The sequence below is a fragment of the Eimeria tenella genome, genomic scaffold, assembly GCF_000499545.2.
Source record: "Eimeria tenella Houghton genomic scaffold, Eth_scaff2703, whole genome shotgun sequence".
Classification (NCBI taxonomy): Eukaryota; Apicomplexa; class Conoidasida; order Eucoccidiorida; family Eimeriidae; genus Eimeria; species Eimeria tenella.
In genome coordinates this window covers 1,058-1,314 of record NW_013542579.1, presented here as the reverse complement: position 1 = coordinate 1,314, position 257 = coordinate 1,058, and the positions used below count along the sequence as shown (strand labels likewise).

General features: G+C 50.6%; 1 protein-coding gene across 1 annotated transcript in view; it reads left to right on the top strand.

Annotated features, from left to right (window-relative positions):
- Positions 1-109: 109 nt before the first annotated feature.
- ETH_00039090 (Ras family domain-containing protein, putative) overlaps positions 110-257 on the top strand; it is a gene marked incomplete at both ends in the record, with an annotated part of 562 nt that continues 414 nt past the window's right edge. Inside the window, one exon of the mRNA XM_013375359.1 lies at positions 110-122. Coding sequence (XP_013230813.1) covers positions 110-122 — 13 coding nt within the window. The remainder of the gene's footprint in view (positions 123-257) is intronic.

Sequence of the window (257 nt, the reverse complement as noted above, 5' to 3'; positions counted from 1 at the left end):
AAGCAGAAGAAGCAGCAGCAGCAGCAAGAGCAGCAGTAGCAGGAGGTGCAGCAGATTTGCTGCTGCTGCGGCCCTGAAGGCGCAGGAAAGCCGCTGCTCTCGAAGCAAAATGGAGGACGATGGTGAGTCTTTTGCTTCTTTTATTTTTTTTAATTTGCTGCTGCTTCATATTTGATTTTATTATTTGCTGCTGCAGCTGCTAGGCCCTTTTTGGCTTTCCGTTTGTGCTGCTGCTAGGAACGAGCCGCGTGCCCCCT